The following is a 23,865-nucleotide window of genomic DNA, read 5'->3' as shown; positions in this document are numbered from 1 at the left end:
AGTCGAAAGCACTTATCTCAGTAGGTGAAGTGGAGTCTGAACTTGCCTTTTGACCTTGGTTGCAAGTTGTTAACTTCTAGTAAACTGCCAAGCCCCAGTGTTTCCTTTGCAGAGGGGGAGCGTGGTAGGCAAAGCTAAGGATTCTTAATGATATTCTAATCTCCAAGAATCTGTTAGGTTATGATGCAAGGGGTAATGCAAGTTCTAGGTGTAATATTTACTGTTAATCAGTTAGCCTTCGTCATTCAGTAGTCTGGATTATCAAACAATTATGAGTGTCTTTGGCCACGGGAAAGAGGATGGGCAAATGAGCAGTGCCCATGAGAAGGATGACAGACACTGGACAGGTGCAGGGTAGGAGCCAAGAAACATAGCAGTTTCCAAATCTAGGAAAACAGACTCTTCCCAAGGCAATCTCAAAAACGTACAGACAGCCTTGCTGACAACTTGATTTCATCCAAACCTGGCTAAACCTCTGTACTTCAGAATGTAAGATATTGAAATTACATAATTTATGGTTACTAGTTATGATGATACTAGGAAGCTAGTAAAGGGTACCATAAACTGAACAAGGCTTACCGCAATTCCTGTTAGAAATGCCACTAGTCTGATGGTGTTACATACTGAGGACTTTGGGGAAGTGATTAAATCCTAAATGTGGCATGCCCACAAAGGGCTTGGTGCCCCCTTAGAAGGGATCACTGAGAATCTGATCTTGAATTTTTCAGCCTCAGTAAGTCTGAGGAAGTAGTAAAAGTCTCCTAGTTTATGGTATTCTGTTCCAGGATTCCAAGCAGAGAGACAGGGGTGAGCATGCCTTCCTGCCTCCCTAGAATAGCAGAAGACATTAAAGGAGAGAGGAGCCCCAAAAAGCTTCAGAAGGATCTTCAAAGGCTCTGATTCTATATGGCCAGATCCATGTGTGAGGGTGTATTTAACAGGGGTCCTGAGCTGTGGGCAGAGAGCATAGACCTACCAAGAGCTGTAAACATTGGCCAGCTGGTGACATAGCCTGTCCTCTTTTCTTTTACATATTTGGGAAGTGAAATGTCTCTCCTCTGTGAGAAGGAGTCAGCATCTCTTGGGGTATCTTTCTCTCAAGATGGTTCCTACCAGGGTGAAAGGACACCCAGAAACCCTGGCTCATTGCAGCCTGGCTTCTGGTGCGCAGTGTTGGAACAAAGGATGGTTGCAGCATAAGGTGACCCTGGCCTCAGGCTCATTGTGTTCAGCTGGTGTGTGTGTGTGTGTGTGTGTGTGTGTGTGTGTGTGTGTGTGTTTGGGGGTCAGGGTTCTGTCTATACCCTTCAGACTTGTAAGCAGTCATGGAATGAATAGTTGAACTATAATGTGATCACCCATGCTTCCTCAGAGAGACAGTGCTCCTGAACTACCTCTGACCTCATGACAGACTCTAATAAAATTTTCAGTTACACAGGCTCTTGGAGCTTTACCAGGGCAGATGATATTCCAGGCATATGTGCTCACCTCCTTGACTGCTGTCTCTGTGATATCCAAGAGCTCCTTCTACCTCTCCTAAATTCAACAGCCGTTTCCAATATCTAGCTACATCCCCCGAATAGCCCAAGTTAGAGGATTTTCCTATGAGCAATTAAAGATCCACTGGGGATACAGGGAAGCAGTGACCTTGTGAAAGCCAGCCTTTTCTCTCTTTCTCCCCAGCTGTTTATTAGATAAGACACTAAAGACAGTGCACTGAATAAATACTGTATCAGTTGCAATCTGCAATTCTTAAATTAGTCATAATAGATACTGTGCAATTAATTTCCGTTTGCCATCCCCTGTGCACCCAGATCTTTTCAGCATCTTCCTCCCACACAGTGTCAACAAGATGCTTATGAATGAGGTTTGTTTTGTGGTGGACAATGGGCTTGCTGGCTGGCAGTTTTCTTTATCGTTTTTGTATCTTCATTGTCTTTCTGATTTGAGGCTTTAAAATGGCACCCAGAATTCTGAACTCCCACTGTGATCCCAGACTTATGTGGGAGTAACTTGGATGTTTGAAATAGCAAACACCTTGGACTGCCTTGATTCAACTGATGAGCTTTTTCTCAAAGTCAGACACATCCGGCTCCATATCTGTGTCTGCAACAAAGTTGTGCCAAGTGCATATCTTCTGTCCATCTGGACTCATTCCTCAGACTCTCAACCTGAATCCAAGAACACACATCTGGGCTTGTAGCTTCCTTTTATGCAACTGACCACCACCACCGACAACAACAACAACAAAAAACAAAAACCCTACATCAAACTACAGTAAAATATCAAAACCAAGTGCAATTAATTCTAAACCAATTCTGTCTCCTTATTTTTCTTCAAATTGTAGAACTTCCCCTGAGGTTAGACTTGCTTTTTATTAAATACTGGAAATAAACATCTTGCTGAGAAATAATGTGACTAGGAATCTATCCAGTTCTCCATGTCAGCCTTTTACAGGAGAGGAGTGGGTGGAGCCAGTGTGTGCCATTTAATGCAAGAGGCCCTGATCCTACCTTGACTAGCAAAGAGATAGCATCTCTAGTCAAAGATTTCCAAGGTTTTATGGAGATGTAGCTGGTTTCCATGCCTAGAACAATGAGAAACCAGAATTGCCCAACTTCAGGCTAAGAGGTGAGTGGCATCAGCAGAGAATGTCAAAATAAGCGCTGTGGTTTTTAGAATCTTAGAGTCCCACTTGCCTTGAACTAGTGAATGCGCAAAGAGGGCAAGCTGGAAAATATCCAAGACTGAATTAAGAAGGGTCTGGAAAATCCCAAGAATTTCATAACAGGTAGATGATATTGGAGGTTTTTGGAGAGGGATAATGGCACAGTTAGAGCTGAACTTGTATTGGGTAGTTAGAGAAATTTGGAGAGCTAGAAGTCCAAGTGGAAGATATCTTGGTCTGGAAGAGACCAGAAGCATCACTCTGAATAGTGAGGCAACTGGTACTGTATCCATGGACGGGGGTGGGGGGTGGGGCTCTCTTTACTACATGTTCCTCGGGTTACAATTACCCTGCACTGTGAGCAGTGTGTGTTCATGACATTGGCTGATAGTAAGCAAGAAAGCATAGCACAATATTGTTTACATCACTGAAAATTGAAAACAGAGTTGGTAAGTGTGTGTGTGTGTATGTGTGTTTTCGAGTGTGTGTGAGAGAGACAGTAAACAATTTGAGAAAATAAAATAGTCATATTACTGCTCAGGGATAACCATACTTAACATGTGCATGGTTTTCATTAAATGATTTATACAGATACACTGACTTGAAGCGTAAACAATTTTTAACAAAACAGATTCTGCTTCATGTATGTCCAGTCTGCTTTTCATGTACTTTTTAAATGTGGTTATCTTCCATGTGCCATGAAACTGTTTGAATTCATATTAAATAGCCATGTAATATTCCATTAAATTGATTTGGTATACTTTATTTGATCATACTCCTATCAAATATTTGGGTCATTTCCAATTCTACATTATTATAAATAACATGAGATGGACATACAGGTGCACAAACCTTTTATTAGGTCTCTGATGGTTTCCCTGGACAGAATCCTAGAACAGAATTTTCGAGGTCAAGGAAATGAATATTTATTGGACTTTTCCAGACTGGGTGATCAGGCCAACTTATACTTGAATCAACACTGCCCGCCTGCAAAGTTCACTCCCAGATTTTGCTGTGGTTACTAATATACTTTTTGATGCTGATTTAAATGGTCATCTCTCTGTAGTTATTTCCCTTTATCTGAGTGACAGTGTTACCAAACACCCCCCCATACACACACACTCATATACTATGTTTGCTTTATTCCTGTGAGTGTATTTTAAATTATTTTAATGTTTGCATACATACTAATGGGTCATGACAAGCTCAGATACATCTCATTATTATTACCCTTATATACTCACATACATTTATTCTTATGATAAAGTTCAGTTTATAAATTAAACACAGCAAGAGATTGTTAATAGCCAATGATACAGTAGGACTATTGCAATAACATGATGTCTGCTTTGGAGCTGTGATTAAGTTAAATAGTGGTGAGCTGAACAGAAACATCAGAATGCTTAGGCAATTGATCTGCTAGCCATGATAACTACATAACTAGTGAGTGTGTGAGTATAGAGACACACACATACATATATAGATATATACACACACATAGTGTGGATACTCTGGATAAAAGGATGGCTCACATGTTGCATATAATGGAATCAGACAATGTGAGATTTCACCATACTGTTCAGAATGGTGGACTGTTCATTTCTGGAATTTTCTATCTAATATTTTTGACTACCACTGACCAAAGGCTGATGGGGGATGACCTTCTGTATATATGTTTCTATTACTTGTTGATGAGTAAAACACTGATTGGCCAGTAGCCAGGCAGAAAGTATAGGTGGGGCTACCAGATGAGGAGAATTTTGGGGAGAGGAAGGTGAAGAGAAGCCTCTAGGGAGGCATCATGTAGCCTCTCAAGGAGTAGTATGCTGGAGCTTTCTCCAGTAAGATAAAACCATGTAGAAATAGACAGATTAATAGAAATGGGTTAGTAATTGAGAGACAGCTAGCCAGTAAGAAACCTAAGCCATCAGTCAAACAGTTTATAATTAATATAAGTCACTGCATGTTTATTTGGGACTGAAAGGTGGCAGGACCAGGGTGGACAGAAACTCCATCAACAACAGGCAACTGAAACCATGCATGGTACAATCGAGGAAAAGTGAAGACGGAGAACTGATGGACTCACATTTTTAAGATTTTTTTAGCTGCATTTGATGCAATTAAACACCATCTTGCCAGACACTTTACTTTTCTTTAGGTGCAAGAATGTCACGTTCTATGAATTTTCTCCTTAGAAACCCCCTCCTTAACTACTTTTTGTGACTCACAATCTCTTTGCTCCATAAGCAGTGGTACATAGCTCGCTTTTCTATCTGGACTCATTTCTGCTTGCTACCATGGTGACTGCAGATGTCACTGCTTGCCCTGTTCAGATGAGCTGCCATGGTGACTGTAGATGCACACTGCTTGGTCCTGTGCAGACACAGATGCCCTAAGGCCATTCCTGCAGGCCAGCCCACTCTCCTGAAGAAGTTCCTTGTATATCCTCCTCTAACACCCATTTGAATATGAGTTAGACATATCAAACCAAGCCCATCTTGTCAAAGTTCTCAACCTAGCCCTTTCATGGCTTTTGTATCTCAAAAGTATTAATTCCATGTTTCCCCGCCACCACCCCCCTTTCCTCCTGCTTCTTCAGGTTCACAAATCCACCAGTTTGGGCTCTTTCCAATACTTAATTATTAGGAGTAAAGCCAAATGCATGTAGAGATTCAAAACTTTTCGGTGTGTCATGTTTCTTTCTTTAACACCAGATGTATTGGCTGTAAGCAGACTATTTGGGATTTTTCATTCACCATGTTCCCATCATCTGGCCACATCTTGACTCCTTTGCACCCCATTGTGGTATAGAGGGAGCCCTTCTCTGTCCACTCTGTCTTCTGCACTCTTTCCCTGGAATCCCCCACTATCAACAGCTCTCTGTTCAGCATGGCACCCAGAGGGGAGGGATTAACTTACAGCACTTAAAAATGTTTATTACATTTATGATTTATTTTATATGTGCATATGTGCTAAGGGAAGACTTGCCACAGTGTGTGGGTAGAGGCCAGGGGTAACTTTCAGCTCTCTGTTCTCTCATTTGACTTTATGTTCTGAGGACTGAACTCAAGTACTTAGGATCATGTAGCAAGTTCTTTGAGCTAGTTAATTATCTCTTCATTATTTTCTTGACTTGTTTTCGTGGTTATGCTCTATTAAGTGATGGTTATGTTAAATCCTGTTCGACAGGTAGAGAGTGAAAATTAGGCTTAATACACTTATACTGTATAGGGGTATGTATTGGGGAGTTGTAATCTTGGCAAATGAAAGAACATTTATAGTGGTACTGGGTAAAAGAACATATGCACAAGCTTAAGTATATGTTGATGTTCTATCTTTAAAATTTATTTCTAATTTGCATAGTTCAGTCATAATTGAGCACAAACACACATATAAGCAACTGTCAGCACAGTTCCTCAACAGTAGCACTATAACATTCATTGACGGACATTCTGTATGGGGGCCATCTTTAGTCTAAGTGTCACATGATTAGCAGCATCCCTGATCTTTACCAGACACTTATCATAAGCTTCTCTGACCACAGCTGTGGCAATTGAAATATCTGCATACACTGTTCTCCTTATCTCTGCATGGAAAATTACCACTAAAGGCTGGACAAGAAAGGTCATAGAAAGGGAGTATCTGCATAAAATCTGCTGTGTGGAAATCTATCCTCAGAAATATATCAATTAAACAGTGTGCTTTGGGGTCAGTTAAGCTACCATTACACTCTTTGCAAGTCTATATTGATATTATTGCTTTATCTTATTGATCAATAAGTGCTCTAAGGGTCTACCATTAGGAGTCAGTTGCATAGTAATCATAGCAGCTCTCTTTTTCTGTTCAGAAAATAGTCAAGTCCTGAGACTCTTCTCATAAGACAAAACAGAGTTTATTTCCTGGGTTTGCAAGACATCAGGGTAGAAAGAGAGACAGAAATGTTTAGCTTTCACCACTTCCCATAGGTTGCATAAAAGAGAAACATAGACTAGGTAATTGAATAGTAACACTTGTCACTGATATTGTTAGACTCAGTCAGCAGCTTGATACCTGTCTCTACCTTCATCTTTTACAATTTGGAATGCACACTTAGGGCCACTGCTATTCATCTTTCTCAGTTTTCTATAAAAGGCATTATAAACAAGACACGAAAGGCATTGTAGCATTTGTGTGTTGGAGAATGCCAAAGCTTGACCATCACTCATCTGAAGCCCTGGCAATTCATTCACAGTGGATGATCTAATCCCTGGAGACTGGATGCCTACAACTGTCATCCAAAAGGTGTTGGTATGTTTCAAACCAACATGGACTGCCCACTCCCCTGGGGTGAGATGGGAGTGACCCTTCAATGCAGTGACCTTATTGAGTAAACTGACAACTGGCTGGCTTTCATTCAAAGCAGAAACAAGGTTGCTATTTGCTAACAGTGTATGTACAGTTATTACCAGGCATGCAAATGCACATAATGTCAAATCTAATAAGTGCTCTTTTTCCTCCCTGTTTCTTTTATATTTTTGTTATGATGAATACACACACACACACACACACACACACAAAGAGAGAGAGAGAGAAAGAGAGAGAGAAAGTTTTACATTCTTAACAACTATTCAAGAACATCACCAATACAGCAATGTATAATACAGCATTGTTAATATATACACACTGTACTGCAGTTCTCTAGAATTTTCCATCTTATAGCACTAGAACTTTTTGCACGTTGGAAGGCAGCATCCTTGTTCCCTTCCCCCTCCCCCTTGCATTTGTGAATGGAGCAGCTGCCCTGGATCACTTCGTCACTTCCAGTCTCCATTCCCTCCCTTCTGGCCTTAGTTGTACAGTTATCATGGGTTATGTAAACATGAGGATGCTGTGTACTTAGTGTCTGTGTGTCTTGTACTGTGCCGGGCTCCTTTGTGCTTATTTCATTGAGCCCTGAACTTAACACTCTGAGGGGAGTTAATGCCTCCTCTTCCTGGAGACTAGAAAGGTGGGAAAAATCGTGCTAACTTCCTCTTGTTTTCATGTGAGGTAACAAGCTGAACATTTGCATTCCAGACACCTGGTACCTAGAATGCCTCCCATTAATAATTTGCTACCCTACCTCCTTCCCTTCCCACTGCACATCTGTTTTTTGTTTGCTTGCTTGTTTTTGTTTTTAGACGGTGTTTCCCTGGCCCAGGCTGGCCTCAATCACTCTGTAATCATGAGTGACCGTGAACTCCTGATCCTCCAGCCTCTGTCTTCTAAGTGGGGGCTTGTAGGAATGAATCGCGGTGCCCAGTTCCCCAGTGCAAATTTTATGTAAGGATAACCTGGATAACCAATCAGGGCAGAAGGAAGCAAGACAAAACAAAACCCCCCACTGAGATCCTTGCCCCTTGTGCACCCTCAAAATGGTGCAGACACAGAATGCACAAACGCCTTTCCAGCCCCCACTGCCGCTCACATTGCAGCTCACTCACTGGAAGAAAGGGACCCTATCTATGGTCCTTTGCTTCTGCAGAGACAGTCTCCCTCACCTTCACCAAGAGTCTTGTGGCTAGTCCACAAATACCTGGTCTATGGGTTGTTTCATTGGAATGCTGTTAAAAATTCCTCCGAGGCACAAGGCATGCTTTCAGTTTGACAGGGCCATTTCCACTTTCTGTACCTCTCCCATTACCTCCCTTAATGCTCTAACCCCACAGAACTTTGGATGGAAATCATCATTTAACAATAAAATTTGTGTGGCATGACATTATTTTGCCCATATATTTGGCATAATGTTGTATAAGGCATAGTTTACCATGAGGCTTTAACTTGGGACACAGCATTTTCTCTTACTTATGTTAATACTATGTTCTGCTTTTTTATTATTTATTTATTTATTTATCTATCTATCTATCTATCTATCTATCTCAGCACCAACATGTAACATGTACTTTTTTCTTATTGAGTTCTTGTCCTCCAGGTCAGAGGTAGAAAGAGAACTCTGCTCTTAAGGAGTTTCTTGAAGTTACTTTTATATCCGTAGTGAATTGCCTAGTCAGGTTTTAAGAAAGCGCTGATGACTCTGTGTGTGTTTTGTGAAGCTGGCAGGATCACAATAGTTCAGGGTAATTGAGAAAATTACCTTCCTTCTGAGCCTCAGTTTCCTTGTGTGTAAAATGCTAATAATCCTACTTAATTCCTGAGATTTATGGGTAGTTTAGATAAAATATCAGGTGAAATATTTAGCACTGGTTAACAATGTAGGTCTGTATTTCCCTTCCTTTTATTCTTCTCAGAAAGCAAGATTGAGACATCTGAGCCAGGAAAGAGACATAGCTGCTGATATCCAAGTATATAAAAGGTTTTCTGAAGAGAATGTCAGAGAAAGGTTGCAATAAAATTGTACTCTTGCAAACAGAAGCTCTATAAAACCACTATACCCTGTCAATATGCCTTATTATATGTACATTGATTTCTATAGCCAGACACTACCACTGAACTATACTTCCTAAATTCATTTTTATATGTATACATGTATGTGAATGCAGGTTCTGTGCATGTGTTAGTGTTTGTATGTACACCTCTATGTGTCTGTGTATCCAGAGTGTACTTATGTGTGCAAATATGAACACACAGAGAAAGAGACAGAGCTAGAGGAAGAGAAGCCATTGTGCAAGATACTTCATGGCAAACTTTATATAGAATATTATAACTTGTTAGTTATAAAATAAAGACCATTAGGATGGTGGCCTTGTCTTCTAATTAAAATCATTGGCATGAAGTTTTTTATTCCTGCATAAAATAAGCAATTTAATTTTTTAGAACCAGGGAAAATGATTTCCTTGCATACTACAAGGCCAACCCATTGGCTAGATACCGTGCGATATGATGAGACTAGTTATGATGACTAATGATGACTTATCTCAATTATGTCAAAGCAAACATTTGAATAAAAGCAACAGCTTATGCTAGAAGCTGAGGGAGAATTGTGAATCTCAGCAGTTAAAGGGCCCGTTTAAAGCTTGCTTTTAAAAATTGTGGTAGTTAATAGTTTATTTTCCAAAGTATAGACAAAGTTGTATTTTGTGGGGAGGGTGGTTTAATTTGTTTTGCATTCAGTCTCTATGGTTTACAATATGTGTGGTTGCACATGGTTTACACTATGTGGTAACACTAGCCTGAAGAATAGTCGGCAGGACACCAAAATGGGTAGAATTTTAGTAGGGAATAGAAACACTTGCTCATTCAGTCACTCTGCAGACAATAGCAACTCAGAAATTTTTGGCTGAGTCATTTTTCTTACTATTAAAAATAACAGCAATCAAGGAGAAAATAGATACAATGTTGGGGTTCCACAGGAAGTCAATCCAGAAGGCAGTGTTAGAGGTATGTTTCACTAGTAAAATAACCACATAAAATCCCAGCCTGACTGCGTATGTCTGGTAACTCCAGTCCTGGTAAAGGGGACACAGAAGGATTCTGGAAGTTTACTGGCCAGGCAGCCTATCAAAAATAGTGAGATTTCTGTTCAATGAGCAACCTTGTCTCAAAACATAGGGTGGAAAATCAATTCAAGAGATACTTAATGTCTGTCTTCTGCATGTAAGTGACTGGGCATACCCACCAAGCATACACACACACACACACACACACACACACAGATTGAATTTAGGAGGTAAATGGGAGATGAAGTCAAGGATCAGTTCTGATACACGGCTTTGTATGGACGGACAGTGGAAATACTGACTGGGCTGAGAATGAAGGGACCTGAAACACCTCTATGGGGTGTTTGGTATTCTAGGTATTTCTGGAATATCAAAGCAGACAACTGCAGATAACTGAGTTTACAGGCCTGCATCTGAGATCAAGTCTGGGATGCTTGACACTCATCTTAATGTATGAGTATTCTAGGAAGGTGTCAACTGAAAACAAGGACAGAAATAGAGAATGAAAGTAGTTAGAGAGTAAGAGAGAGGGTCAAAAGACAAGGCTGGTGAATAATCACATAATCACATTCAAATGAAAAATCTAGTAAAGTCCACTGTCCAAAAGCCAAGAAGGAGAATCAGATGAGTGTGGTGTTCCAGAAAGAGATTGCTTCAGGAAGGATGGAGAAAGTTGCCAATACAAAAGAGTGTCAGGGTCTGTCTGTCTGATGGCAGACACAGTGCAACAACAGGATATTTAAGAGAAGTCCAAGTGAGGAGCTAGTATGTATAGTGTAGCAGAAACCAAAGGCCTGGAACCAGAACAATGACTCATTGCAATGGTCACTTGCTAGTAAGATGTATGGACTAAAGAGTATATTGTGTGGCTCACTGTGTTGCACTATAGTTTCCAGGATGAGGTTTTTCTTTTCTTTTTCTTTTAAATGTTACTTTATCTTGGTGGAGTGTGTTGCAATGACAGAAGGAAGATGCAAGGGACAGGGAAAGGAGAGGAATCAAAATGCATGATGTGAAATCCACAAAGAATTAATAAAAAGTTAAAATAGAAAACAAACACAAACAAATAAAAGATATACCATTTGTTTAAAGACACTCTAGTTATATTGAAGAAACCAAGGCTTCCACAGTTTAACTGTTTCCCCATGAAGCACGTTTCCATGCCACAATAAGCATAAAACTGTGAAGATGCAAACTTGCCCTTTCTGATGACAAAGACTTTGGATCATCCCATTTCTGTCTACTTGGCTTGGGTGTCAACCCTAGGGCAGCAGGATTTTCTAACGGACCTCTGTAGATTTGTACTTTGAAAAATTTCTCTAACAAAGGTATCATTGACACAGGTTTTAGTCATAGTTCAGAATGAGCAGAGCAAAGAAAGTGTAAGATCGTAGGAGGCGATGGTCCTTCCCACCTCTAAAGGGAACATTGATCAAAGGATGGATGATCATCTTACATGCACTCATCACTTCAAAGATGGTAGTAGTCTGAGATGAAACCTCCTTTTGTATGTAGACCCCAGTCTCACACCCTACTTCAGCTCAGTAAATCTGGGGAAAACAGGACTGTGTGTGTTATATGTTCATCCTACCCTGCTAATGCTGTCTTTATCTTCTTCATTAGATCATGCTTCTCAGTGACCCTGAGATGGAGAGCAGTATATTGATCAGCTCGGACGAAGGGGCAACTTACCAGAAGTACCGGCTCACATTCTACATCCAGAGCCTGCTCTTCCATCCTAAGCAGGAGGACTGGGTGCTGGCCTACAGCTTGGATCAGAAGGTGAAAAAACACTGCTTGTGTTTATACGTTGTCTCCCAGGTCCTTCTCTGTGGAAAGCGCTTGTTTGCTCGGCTCACATTTTAGAGGAGATTGGTGATATTTCATTATTCCAACCGTGTTGGTTTTGTCTTTGGCAATGAACTTTATCTTCTTACTCTTTATGTCAAAGCATATAGGGGCAGGTGTGTGTGTTTGAATATATGTATACATATGTATTGCATTGGCAATATTTATCTTTCATTTCATAGTCTTATAATGACTTTCTCTAACATTTAATTACTTTACTTTCCCCTGTGAGATCAGTAAGAAGGGAACCATTATTATGGTTTTATGATGACAACTGTAAACAAAGGTACATGAAACCAATGTTCTTGTCCCTACTCTTCCATCTTGGAGCTGGAGGAGCTGGAATCTGAATGGCCATTGTCAGTTTCTGTATGTAAGGTGCATTCCATCATTCACTGCTGTTTTGATTTGGTGAAATTTTGGTGTAGTTTTGTTCTCTATGAGTGTAAGGGAAGCTTCAAAAAAGTCTCTTATTTTTTGAAAATAAGTTAAAGGTGTAGTGGCCCCCAGAGACCTTTCCTTTAAGCCCTAAAATCCATGTGTATCTAACAATATCTTTTATATAGTTCAGAAACTTCAGCATCTCTTAAATAGGACTCCTGATCTTTACCCATGATTGGTAGCTCTCATCTGTATTCTCTAATTTAGTTGCAACATAAGAAGCTGGGCTACAGCATTGGTAATTTCCTTTTCCTAATCCATCATTCTGGATATACCATTTTGCTTTATTGCTGAATATCTGCTAGGTGAATTCATGGTCGAATGGCTGTTTAAATGCTGCAGAACCAAACCTATTATGTTTGTTCAACTTACATCTCATAACAGAGACTAGATTATTCTTCATTATATTTCCTTCTCCCATAGGACCTTAGTACATATGCCAGCTACTATACAATAATATTATGGATCAGTCAGTCAAAGGGAAAAGATAATTGCAAGAACTGTCCTGCATAGAGATAGTCACGGAATAGCCCAACTGGAATAGTTTCTTCTCTCTGCTCCCTAAGGACCCAAAACAGTTGCTCTTCAGAATCTGTTGTAAATATGTGACTGTGAATGTGTGTGATGTCAGCACCTTTAAACAATAACTTCAACATAACCTTTATATCTCTCGTTAGCAGAACCTCATGGTGAGCACCAGGTGCTCCATGCAGTCCCCTAAGGACCCCCACATGACATTTGCAGAGCAAAAGCCATTGCAAATATGTTTCTTTCATGGCATCAAGTGGATATTGTATGAAAGACTTAGCCAAATGTCAGACAGTCTGTGAGTTTAGATGCTTAGTGTAGCCAGAAAATTTGAAGCTATAGTGAAAGAAAAATAAATTACTTGTATGTTGTTAAAACGGTTGGATGGTAATTCATTTAGATGAAGTCCAAAGCACTTAAAGTGTATTTTAACAGAGGCGAGCTAGGTTAGAGGCAACAGACCCCTCACACCAAGGCATCGATAAAGCAAATGCAGTATGTCTATCCCGAGTGTCCTTTTCCTCCATTTCCACAGCACCAAGAATTTCAGGGGCATTGCTCATGGGGTATACTTGTGGAGCTAATGCCTTCAAAATCTTCTCAGACTTGACTATTTTTTTTTCACTTAGGATAAATATGTGTAACATGGCAGTGGGTGTTGATAGATTTTCCTAATCACATTGCACATTTCCAGATATATTATTCCTTTGGTACTTTTTCTTGTTGACATATTCTGCAGAAAGTGGCTGACTGTTCTTCAGACCTCTGGCTTCTAACAACTATGTGCCCATTCTTCCTTTGAATAAATGGCGTGAGGAATGACATGAAGCCTAGCAACACCTAGCAACATTTGAAGGGGTGGCATAAAACATCTCTCCCTGGCTATCTGGGATGCAGGGGAGATTTTTCTTTAATTTGGGTGGTAGTTCAGTGGCACAGAGTCTAGAAGAGTGATGCTCTGCTGTAGCAAATGAAGATACCAGTGTAGCTGGGATTGATATACAAATGTGTTATTTCAGGCTAGAGTTCTCTCTGATGTGAATGCATGGAGGCAGCTGTTTTCTTCTAGAGAAAATGAAAAGTGCTGGCATTAAGGTAACTGCAGCATCAAAGGGAGATGTTTGTGGTGAGGAGTGAATCGATGTTTCCATTATTGTGCCTTTGATGAAATGCGCTAGCAATTTCTTTAGAATCAGTAAGGCTATCTCCTTACGTTGTATGTATTACAAAAGATCTAATTGAATGATATTTTAAAGGGATGATATCCAATTGCTTTACTTTTCAAAGTGACACCCCAAAGCTGCATAAGACTTGCTAGTGGATCTAATTTGGGAAAAAAAACACTGATGGAAAAAAACATGAGGGCTTTGCCTCTTCCTTCAAAATCGTTTCTACTTCCAGAGGAGCATGGCTGGGTCTTTTGACCAGTTGCTTTGCTTCTTGCATGCTGGGCTTTCCACTCAGTCCTAATTCTTTTTGCCAGCTCCTGCTGTGGCCTCCCTGCAGACTCTCCTACCATCTTGCATTTTGAAATGAAAGGCCTCGGTACTTAGGAAACACTCAGGATTCATTCTTGGCAACAGGAATCTTTGGAGGCATTTTATATCAAGCTCTGAGGTTGAAAGAATCAAAGGCTGTAGTAATTCATAGCTGTCGACATGGAAACGATAAAAGCAAAGCTACTTCCATTCCCTCTCTTGTCTTGCAAGCCGGCTTCCTTTTTTTGGGCCATTGTGTCGTTGGGCAAGGAACAGGTTACATCTTTCTACCAGCCTGTTTCCCCACTTATAGCTAAAACAGTTTACATTGTGTTCTTTTGGGATTAGCTGGAAGGCCCAGTACTATCTTACTAAAATAGAACTTTTGAAAGAGTGTGAGGTCGATTTTGAAGACTGGGGCTTGTAGAAGTAGCGCTGTCCTCCTTTTATAGAAAGCTGCATATCTAAACATACCTCGGGTTGACAAGGGGCTCAGTGTGCTTCTTTAAAAAATGGGCACCTGTTTTGTGCTCACAGATGCATAACCCCCTGGCATGGGGCTCACTCATTGTGGGGGAGAGTTAAAAATAGCCATGTTTCTGCATGAGGATCAGGGTTGCAAAGCCTCTATGACTATTTATCTTTGTGGCAAGAAGAAATTAACAAATGCAGCTTGCTTTGGAGTCCAGAAATGAAGAATCCAAAGAGATTTAAGATTCCATTGTATTCAGGCACTCTGGGGCTATCCTCATCTAGAATTGCTGACAGTTTCAACCTGAAAAGCAGTTCCCTAAACGCTAACCAAAGTAATGAAAATTAACTGCTACAGTATTGGGAGCTGGCATGAAACTAAGGAGATCCCCAATCTCTCTCCTGGGTGTGTGTCTGTGTTTGTGTGTGTGTTTGTCTACACCATGACCAAAGGAATGCCTCCTCAATTGCTCTCCACTTTATTTTTAAGACAAGATCTCTTCACGGAACCTGCAATACACCATTTCTGCTAGATGGGTTGTTCACTGAGCTCTGAGGATCCTCCGATGTTTCCATACCCCTACCCACCCACAGCTAAGTTTACAAATGACCTGTGGCCACACCCCACTTTCATGTTAAGTCATATTGAGCTTTTTACTTGAGACTGAGTACTCAGCAAACACTTTACCCATTGAGGCATATCCCTAATCCCTGCTAATATGATACTTTCTGAGTATAAATTATATTTATTAATTAATGTGATTGGGGTTCAATACATGGGTTTCATGTATGCAAGACAGGCATCTACCAACCAAGTTATATCCAAACACCCTGATTTTAATTGATCAATAATCCATTAATAATTATAGCACAGTGTGAATCTAAATATGTATACACCTAGTCTATTGATTAAATCAAGGCAATTAATGTATCTACCACTTTCCCAGAGTTAGTATTTCTATGTAGTGAATGGCAGGTTTTCTGGATCACCTCTTATCAGCTGAATAGTAGCTGATGGATTGAGGAGCTGTTTGAGATGCTGATGCAGCTTTAGGTATGACGATGCTATGAAATGTAAGTTCCAGTGCATGTCCAGTGTAGGCTTTGCTGATTGGACCATACCTGTGGTTGCTATGCCAGGTCAGGCACAGGTCCTGTTGAATTAAATGATAGCTGTGTTGTGCAGGGCCTCAAAATTCAAAATGAAATTTAAAGTTGTGCTTCTGGAATGCTGGATACAAATGAAGCTGTGCCTTTCATTTATATTCTCAGTCTAAACCCTCAGATTAAAATGTAATTGTATTCAGATCCTTTGGGATTAGCAGGTGATGATAACTTCCTCAGTAGCCACTGGCAGAAACAGGCTTTGTGTCTCTGCATCTGTTGGGGATAAAGCTGATGAGGATTAACTGGGGGATGGCCATGGTTTTGAAGCTTGTCATCCATGGAATAGAAATAGACCAAAAGACACCTTTTTTTTATTTAAAGGAAAAATGGTATTTTTCATTGCATCTACCTCTCATGAAATCATTTGTGTATCATTTAAGAGAAAGAAAGACCCATTAACCTTGTCACCTGTTACAGGTGCCATTGTTTGCACAGCATTTCCATCAGTGCAGTGGAGCTGTACCCACTGTGTCACGGTTCATGGGCAGCCACCTAGGGAGTGAACGACACAGTTCATGATACCCTGTGGAATTCAGAGGTTTTCATCAATCCATCTGAGCTGAATTTTGAGTGGTAACACTGGCTTAATGTAATCGATTCTGCCATGGTGGTGCAGGGGGTACCTCCATTTAGTAACAACCTCCAGGTGTTAATGCTCACAAGAATGTAATTAACTCAGAACAACCTTCAGCACAATTACAAGTTCAGTATTGTCACTTCCACTTGAGGAATCAATGAGCTCACTTTGATCCTTGCAGAATAAGGGTGAGGGGTTTGTTGCAGGAGCATGGACAACCTGGGGGCAGCTACATCACTGAGAAGCACACCCTAGCATAGGTGGTGAACCACAAAATCTTCATCCCTTGAATAACTGCATGTACTTCAGTTGGTCAGAGTGTTTTCCAGGAAACTGGTCTGGCCTGAGTCTTCTCATCAGTCTTTACTGATTAAATAAATTTGGGGATTAAGGTACCCTGTTCACCTACTATCAGTTTCAGGGGCTTCCTGAGACTTAGGAGTTGTTTACTTCCTGAGTTTTCTGAAGTTTCTCTCCAGAAAGCAATACTTTAACTCACAGGAGATTGCTATACAACACTTAGATGAGTAATAATGACTCTTCTCCCATGGTAGAAATTTAACCATGGTGTATTTATAGTCTTTAGAGGTGGCTTTAGCTACAGGAACACTAGGAAATGCAACTTTTATCCTTTTCTGTATTCTTCTGCCTGCTTGCTCATAGACTGACCATGTGTGTATGTATGTGCTGATCCTGTGTGCTCATGTTGTTACCTGACTCAACACTGTTACCTACACACTCACCCTCTATTTCTACTCTATTTGAATTCAGGGATTCTGCTAGTCCCTCTGTGTCCTTAAACTTTCGTCCTCTTGTCCAGACAATATCTTTTATTCATCCCCTACTTTCTGCCTGCACTTTAACTACTCACTCTGGTGTGATATTACGTGGTTTTTAATATGAGGATCACGAATGGAAAGTTTTAAATTAAATAATGATTTACATTCAGAGAAATATGTTTTGAGTCTAGTGAATAAACAGTATCCCCACGAATCCAGATCTCTGTTCAGGAAACACCACTGACTCTCATAATGCCATGTCTGCCTTTCTCCTCACTACCTTATGCCCTCTGCAGGGACTGCTGTCAGATCAGTTTCTAATGTATTATGCAGATGACTTTCAGCTGGTTACACTTATGATAGAACAGACAAAAGACATATTCCTCAAAAGAAAGTTTAGAAGGATGCAAGTAAGGGAAACGGAAGAGAAGAAGACATGCTTTAAGGAGAAACAGCTAGTGTAAACAAATATAGGGAATTAGACTACACCAAATGCAGCATTTATTGATGTTGATCTGGCCCAGCAGATCTAGAGTATTCTTGAGGAAATTTTCAAAAATGTCCATTTGAAATTCACCAACTTTCATTTGTAAAGATCCATTGCTTTCTAGACCAGTGCTGGCACAGTTATAGTGAGATTCTTACCCTGAAATAGTATCTATTGGTATGCAAGTGATTTTTTTCTTGCTGGAAAATACCTTGATAAATCTACCATGAGGAATACTCATATTCATAATTTGATACAATGAAACAATGCCATGAAGTTTTAGGTTTAATAATACTTATCAAAACCATTTATAATGGACAAAATGGGTAGAAAGACAGCAAATGTTCCACATGAAGAAACTTTATAGTTAATGCACTGGATGGCCAATATAAAACCATTAATTCAGTGATGATAGCATGTGGTATTGTAGCTATACATTTAGGCTATATGTATATATATGTGTGTGTGTTTTATTAATCAAATATACAGGTGTGTAATAATACATTGTTAAAAAGTAGTTTTTGAATATGAGCATGCAACAGATAAGACAGGAAAAGGAAGGAAAGAGAAGGGAAGACGTAAGGAGGAATACAGAAAGGAAGGGATGGGAGAGGAATAGAGGAAGAAAAGAAAGGAAGGGGGCACTTTAGATTTTAAAACTGTAACAATAGGACTTGGTTCCAGTTCTCTTCTTTTGTGAAGATTAATCCAGGGTTAGCGATGGAAATTAAATTATAGTTGTCAAAGCATGGTGGCAAACAGCCTGCTCATTCAGAAGCCAAATTCCAGCATAGATGCTCCCCACATTCCACTCCTTCACTGAGGAGCAATTGGCAGTTTATAGCTACTGGGAAACAGAGAGTCAAGCTTCCCTGATTTGAGGATGTGGCCACTGGTAAATGTCCCATAATGCAGTTGATGCTCCCATACACAGGCACATTTAGATACTGCTAACTGGCCTTAATGGACTGTTATGTAAAAACTCAAGAGGGTGCAAGGGGGATATGAAGAGCTGGAGGAGGGTGTATATGTTGATGTGGTGGTATTTCATTGTAAACATGCCTGGCTCTCACAGAATAAAAGGTGTAGTGATAAAAATTAAACTAAAGTGGGAAGAAACATTCTCAAACATCAGTGGGGTTTGTTAGTGATGAAATGGTGTTTGTAGTAGTTTCAAACTGAATTTGTTTTCCAGACTTTGTCTGGTTCCATCAGATTTCCTTCAAAATTAAAAGTGTCTGAAAGGTAATCTTCCAGGTAGAGTTCATACATACCAAGAATAAGGCAACTCTAAGAAAGGGCTTCAGGTGTGAATAGGGTTGATTTAGGTGAAATCAGTTGAAATAGTTGTGTAAAACCATTCACCAGGGGCACTATGTTGTAGAAGAAAAGTTCCCTGACTTAAGAATGTACGAAGCCTGAAGTCTGTCTTCCCTCTAGGTTTGTTTTTTCACTATGATCCCTTTAGAACTGTGAAGCTGTAGAAATGATTCTTTTTCTCCCAAGAAAAACTGTACTCTTGTTGGATATAAGCTCAATCTATATTATTTACAACTCCGATACAAATAGAGTCTTTGTTATTTAGAAGGCACCAAACTATAGAGAGATGCTAAGGAAGTGATTTATTCTGATAGTGTTTTGGAAGAATATTCCAGCTGTATCCCAAAATTTAATTAGTATTTGCTTATTTGATTTGACAGCTCTAGTGGAAACAAATACTGTTGCATCCAAGGAGTGGAGTCATTGTACTGAGTCTCATTCCTCATAACTCTTACATGGCCCACGTTATATTACTAGCAGTCAGACATCTGGGCATTCCCTGGAAATGGAGATGTATATCCCAAGTTACCTTCTCTTTATGGAGCACTGGTCTTTTATGTACGTGATTGTATCAAGTTCTTCTAGGAGTCTGCTAGTATATATTGATTTCTAAATTACAGATGTATGGAAGTCTCTTGAATGTGACACTAACTTGTTCAAGGGTGCAGAGCTAGACCCACTCTCTACTTTCTGGGTCCAACTGTGGTATATCCACCATCACTTCATTCTCCCTTGTAGGTTGACAGGTTGACAACATTCTAGTGGCCTTAGCACAGATGTCCAGCATGGGCAAGTTTACACAAGACCCTAGTTACAATGAATTTTGCAATCAAGACACAACATAATCAGTTCTGCTGCAGCTAAACCTTCAATGAAATCGAAGGTTCCTCTGGCTTGTTTCTCAGTTGATGGCACTTATCAAAGTAAAATGTATAGGAAAAGAATCTGTTAAACCACTTCCCAATTATAAGACGCGGGGCCAAGTTCTTCCTAGAGAGGAAAAGTCAACAAGGTAGTTGTATGGTTGATGAAATAGGGTGGGGTGTCTACTTAGATTTCCTTTCACTGATTTGTTAAAATCTTCAGGTAGGCAGGCAGATCTCTGTGAGTTCGAGGCCAGCCTGGTCTACAAAGTGAGTTCCAGGACAGCCTCCAAAGCCACAGAGAAACCCTGTCTCGAAAAACCAAAAAAAAAATGTATAGATTAAGGTAAATTATTTGCCATTTAAAGAGATAACGCTATGATCTAAGGTTTTAAAGGAAGCTTATGGAGACAACATCTTTAATATGGTAATGAAGATGGAAGTTGAAATCATTTAGCTTCATTTACAAATCATGAATATGTATTATGTTCTAAATGAAAAGAAGGGCTAAAACAGATATAGTGTTTGTTCAATTTGCTAAAGAGAAGACAATTTGTCAAGATTTTCCCCCAAAATTCAAGCAATATGCAAATGTAAGAAAAATCAGACCCCCATGTTAATTCCCTGGCATGATGAATATTTTTATAATTCTAATTAGTATCAGTCATTTAGTCTAGCAATTTCTCCCAATCTATCCAATTTGAAATTAAAATAGATGCCTTGATTACCAAACTCATTAGAAAAGAAGCACCCTTTTCACCAACCAGTTCATTTACAATTCACAAACTGAATGAAGTGTGGAACACTAGTGTTGTCAATTGGCATAAGTAAAGTGAGCCTTAATTGGAAGCATTGTGAAGTATTTGTATTGCTGCATGTTTCACTGTAGTATAATATATCATTCATTAAACATAACAAAAGCAACTTTTAAATGTCTTAATTAAGAGGAGTTGGTGCTCTTGGTGATTTTTGTAAAGCCGAATGTCACAATTGTTTGCATTTGAAGTACTGACGTGTGTTAATGTCAGGAAGATGAAGTTTGACTCTGCGTTTATCACACTGATTATGTGAAGAATGGCAAGTTTAATGTGAGAGTTGAAAATTAAATTATAGAGGATTGGCTTTTTACTTCAAATACAAGCATGCATATTGCCCTCCTGAGAACTGATGAGAAAAGTCCAGAACTCTTTGATTCATAGCAAGGAACAGAGGACCTGGTCTTTGCAGAGGAGTAGGACTAGAATGGAATGAGAAAACAGGTGAGTGTTTGTCTGTATTTCTGCTTTAATCAAGGCAGGAAGTATTAGGTGGAGAGAAATTCTATCCATTCCATTTCCATCTACTCAAAAGAGCAAGAGAGATGTGTGATGGAGCAGATTGATATTCTGTCTGAGCAGAATGTGGTGGGAGTGGGAGATGGGGAGGAACCGGCTCCCAACCAGGGTGAGGCTACCAATGGGGGCTCCACAGAAGCACTGAACTGGGATGCTAACTAGCTAGTGGCAAGCAGTCAAGATCAGGGTTTCAACACAGGAGGCTGTGGCGTGTACTATAATGGTGGCAGTTCTGTAGACGTAAGACACAAAACAGTCTTCCTGTGACTTTCATTCTCCATGTAATCCACATGCCCACAGTTGAAGCATATTTACAAATTAATTTAACCCCTTATTAACAAGAATGAAACACTTATCTCCATCACTGATTTCCATGAGAAATCCAGTTTTAGTTAACAATATTGATGTTTTGCTTGTAGACTGAATATTTTCATCCTCTGTGCTCCCACCAGTTTTGACAGCCAATATTTGCATTTATTTTTTCTGAGGGCTTTCCCCAAAGCTTTTGACTGCCAAGCAACCCTATGGACAGCCTGCTATAGCAGTGCTGGGCATTAATACCAGGGAATAGCGTTTAATAGCCTTTAGCCAATGAGCAACAGATATTGGTGAATAATATTCAGGATCCCATGTCATGAAGATGACAAGAAAAAAAAACTGGTGATACCTAGACCTTGAAGGCCACTGGAAAAGGAAAAGAATTCAAAGATGGGTGAGACGAATGTTTACTTATGTATTATGGACATTTGCTTGTAAAACCACCTGGTTTTACTCTTGGTATTTTATTTTTGTTCTTCGTTTGTGTCTGAAAATGATGGCAGATCCTAAGCTGTGTCAGGAGTTACAGAAAAAACGTTTAGTTGACCTGAATGTGTTCCAGGTCATCTTAAAATACATCATTAACTTTCTCTTAGCTTGCAGGATGCAGCAGAAGTCTTCAGTTCACCATGGAGACTGTTGTAATTGGAGTTTTAATTTTCTATCTCCTTTATACAACTACTCAGGCACCCGGGAATACTTCCTCTAGTTTTACACCAAAACGTTTGGTGTGTGATTTTTCTCTAAAAGGCTTTCTCCTTTCTTCATCTAGATAGCTCTGTTTAAATTTTCAAAATTCAAAGCAGGGCGGGAGAGATGGCTCATTGGGTAAAGTACTTGTGGTGCTAGCATGAGGACCAGAGTTCAGATCCCCAGCACCTGTGTAAAAGCTGCCCACAGAAGCACTCATCTGTACCCAAGGCTCTGGAAGGGTGAGGAGTGATAGCTGCATCCCTGGAGCTGATTGGCCAGCCAGACTAGGCAATGAGGTAACACCCGGTTCAGTGGGAGACTTGATCTCAAAAGATGAATGGAGAGTAACTAGTGGCTTCTTGACATCTACCTCTTGGGACTTCACACTTATACGCACAGGTACCTGAATGTGCACATGTGCATGCCCTTATAAACATGTGCAACACACACACACACACACACACACACAGACCATATGAGCAAACAAACACAATTCTTCAAACCAAAGACAAGTTTCTCGAAGAAGCTTCCCTAGACAATCTTTACCTGTGGGATTAGAGCTGAACAAAACTCAAGCTTTAAGAAGGGTCTGCCTTCCATGCACCTGAGAGATAGAAATTGTCCCAGATCTCTACTGGTTCCTGCTTGCTGCCTGCCACAAGGCCAGCGGTTGTGTGTCTTCACAGCCTTTTGCCATGTTTGTTCTTCTTATCCACAGGTCCAGAATTAATGGAGCCAGTGACCCTGAGCTGAAAATGTGGTTCAAAAGGAAATCGTCTTCTTTACGTTGTTTCTTTCATGTGTTTGTCAAGTCAGTACAAAATCTGAATAACACCACTTTATACTGCACATTGGGGAAAAACTGGTAGAGGAACCTAAAATTTTCTTAGCATTTAGAATACCTAAAGATCTTAAGTGGCTTCTGGCAAGAGATAAAGGAAATAATTGAAAAGCAAGGAGACACATTTGAGAGTAATTTCGAAATAGAATCTGACTTAGTGTTTGCCTGTAAGTCACAGGAGAGGGGGTGAAGGCTACCCCTGATCAACACAAGACCTCAAAGGATGTAATCGATCCTATGTTCTGACTGCCTTAGGCTGCGGGCTGCACCCCTGGTACATTCCATTCCTGACAAAGGAGAATCTTGTTTCCCCAAAGCACCGAGTCGTGGAGAGGAGACCCCTGGAGGGACACTGTTGCCCAGGGGTATAATACAGGGTATAATCCTGCTTTTGTGTCTAGTCCTCCTTTAGTAGTTTCTCTGACATATTGCCCCATCCCTCCCTTGGCTTCTCTGAGTGCCGGAGGCAGCTGCCAGCAGTAGCTGTCTGAGTAAGTTATTGAAACAGGCTTTTTAAAATGGAGACTTTTTAATTTGAAGTGCCTGGTGGAGATACCAGGCCTGTAACCCTGAAGCTTTGTAGTAGGCAGCTAGGGAATGGATGACGGAAAAGATATATATTAACTTTTCTATCTTC

The 23,865-nt window shown here is 40.1% G+C and overlaps 1 protein-coding gene across 1 annotated transcript in view; it reads left to right on the top strand.

Annotated features, from left to right (window-relative positions):
* Sorcs3 (sortilin related VPS10 domain containing receptor 3) overlaps positions 1–23,865 on the top strand; it is a 609,591-nt gene that overhangs the window by 316,971 nt on the left and 268,755 nt on the right. Inside the window, exon 4 of the mRNA XM_005063478.4 lies at positions 11,707–11,865. Within this exon, the coding sequence (XP_005063535.1) occupies positions 11,707–11,865 (159 nt within the window). The remainder of the gene's footprint in view (positions 1–11,706; positions 11,866–23,865) is intronic.

This window comes from Mesocricetus auratus, unplaced genomic scaffold (genome assembly GCF_017639785.1).
Source record: "Mesocricetus auratus isolate SY011 unplaced genomic scaffold, BCM_Maur_2.0 Super-Scaffold_4256, whole genome shotgun sequence".
In the NCBI taxonomy this organism is placed as follows: Eukaryota; Metazoa; Chordata; class Mammalia; order Rodentia; family Cricetidae; genus Mesocricetus; species Mesocricetus auratus.
This window is presented reverse-complemented; position numbering and strand designations above follow the sequence as displayed.